We start from the raw sequence: 1,796 nt of genomic DNA, 5'->3' as shown, positions 1-1,796 counted from the left end.
ATACAACTTGTGTTTTACAGTCTTAGAGGCCAGACTGTGCTCATGTGTACATGGAAAAGCTGTTGATAGCCTGTATAATTTTTAAGAAAATATAACTTTACTATAGAAGTCTATGGGAAAACATTTGGTGTAACCTGCTGTTAATGTTTAAATCACCAAATCATTAATTTCCGTTTGTATATTCAGTTTGAGTTATCTCCCCTTGCATACACGAGTCATTTGACTGTTGTCGTATTCCTTCCGCTTTTAATAGTTTGGGATGAAACAAATACGCCATAAAGGTTGCCTAACGTGCACTGAACACTCATGGCAAAATGGTATGCAAATAGGAACACTCGTGGAACAGGCGTGACGATGTCGAGCTCGGCAACAGCTGGCCAAGACACGATCCCGATCGAGTTACCGCTATATATGAAAGTTATAAAGGATATACAGATGGTGCACATGCATCATATATAAATTCTATAGCCGAATATCTCATTGAGTTATCATAATATCGGTGGTATCTAATCAATCTATTTGAGACATCGTATCTTTGAAACACTGTTCGGTTCACTTCCGGGTTTCTTATTTCCGGATATCCTATATCCTCGAGCTCTGTATTCGACACACCGGAAACAATGTTTGGGTCGTAGCTTTCGTACGACCTTTCACCGACGTCGTCATCGAGGCCTTGGGGGTTCAGGTCATATAACTGTTAAGTTAACGCAATAGCCTCGGAAAGTGTGCCACACATATGACAGATAACATTAGGGTAAATAGTACACACCATCAAATACATGCACAGCTTCACCTATCAACTTAATGTCGGTGAAAACATCTGGGCGGATGCCGTACTTTATTGTCAGTATTCCACGACCCATCGTGATGTCACAAGATGATTTCAGATGGTGATCATGACACCGATCTTGAAACCGGATGTAACGTAAAGCCATTACCAACGCAACCGCAGTAGCTCCAGTCCCACAAGCCTCGGTTTCATCTTCCACGCCCCGCTCGTAAGTTCTTACCCAAACAGCTCCTTTCTTTACTTCAACGAAATTTACGTTGGCTCCATTCTGATCACCGTATTTTCCATACCGCAGTTGTCGTCCCTCTTTAATAACGTCACATTTATCCAACGAATCAACAAAACGCACATGATGAGGGGATCCTGTATCCAGGAAGTAATTTTCACTGTCCAGTTCCTCGATGTCTTCAAATCTCCGATCTTTCATACTGACACAGTACGTATCATCCACTGGCAAATACTGACCGTGGTGGACACCATCGTAAGCCGTAAACGCGATCCGTGAATCGCCGATCATTCCCTTTCTGCGAGCGAAGGCCAGTGCACACCGTGAGCCGTTACCACATAGTGACCCCACCTCACCGTCACTGTTGAAATAGAGAAGGTCAAAGGCGTAGTCCTTGCTGTATCCCAGTATCATCAGACCGTCAGCCCCTACCCCGTACCGTCGGTCACACATGAAGCGTCGTTGGGTGGGAGAGAGAGTGACGGACCCCTGGGTGTTGTCTAGAAGCACGAAGTCATTGCCCAGTCCGTGGTACTTAGAAAATAACAGTTGCGTAGCCGCCATGTTTGTTGTGAGCTGAGGTTGACATTGACACCTGTACTGCCAGATAGCATGTCAAGTGTTTGCACTGAAGGATCCGGTTTCTGTGTAAGTCTACTTGAGTGTACTGCTATAACATAGACCTAAAGGAGACAGTAATATACTCACTGGAAACATATTTATGGAAATAAGTAAGGGAACACATGGTAGTACAAGTGTTCATGTATTCTTTTCTAGTTT

General features: G+C 43.8%; 1 protein-coding gene across 1 annotated transcript; it reads right to left on the bottom strand.

The window, feature by feature from the left end:
* Positions 1 to 749: 749 nt before the first annotated feature.
* LOC137265072 (diaminopimelate epimerase-like) lies at positions 750 to 1,580 on the bottom strand. The gene has a single exon (XM_067800389.1). The coding sequence runs from the start codon at positions 1,578 to 1,580 to the stop codon at positions 750 to 752; it is 831 nt and encodes a 276-aa protein (XP_067656490.1).
* Positions 1,581 to 1,796: the final 216 nt, after the last annotated feature.

This window comes from Haliotis asinina, chromosome 15 (assembly GCF_037392515.1).
Source record: "Haliotis asinina isolate JCU_RB_2024 chromosome 15, JCU_Hal_asi_v2, whole genome shotgun sequence".
Taxonomy (NCBI): Eukaryota; Metazoa; Mollusca; class Gastropoda; order Lepetellida; family Haliotidae; genus Haliotis; species Haliotis asinina.
This window is presented reverse-complemented; position numbering and strand designations above follow the sequence as displayed.

Excerpts from the sequence above, each read along its gene's own strand:
- LOC137265072 (XM_067800389.1), bottom strand. The coding sequence starts at position 1,580 with ATGGCGGCTACGCAACTGTTATTTTCTAAGTACCACGGACTGGGCAAT.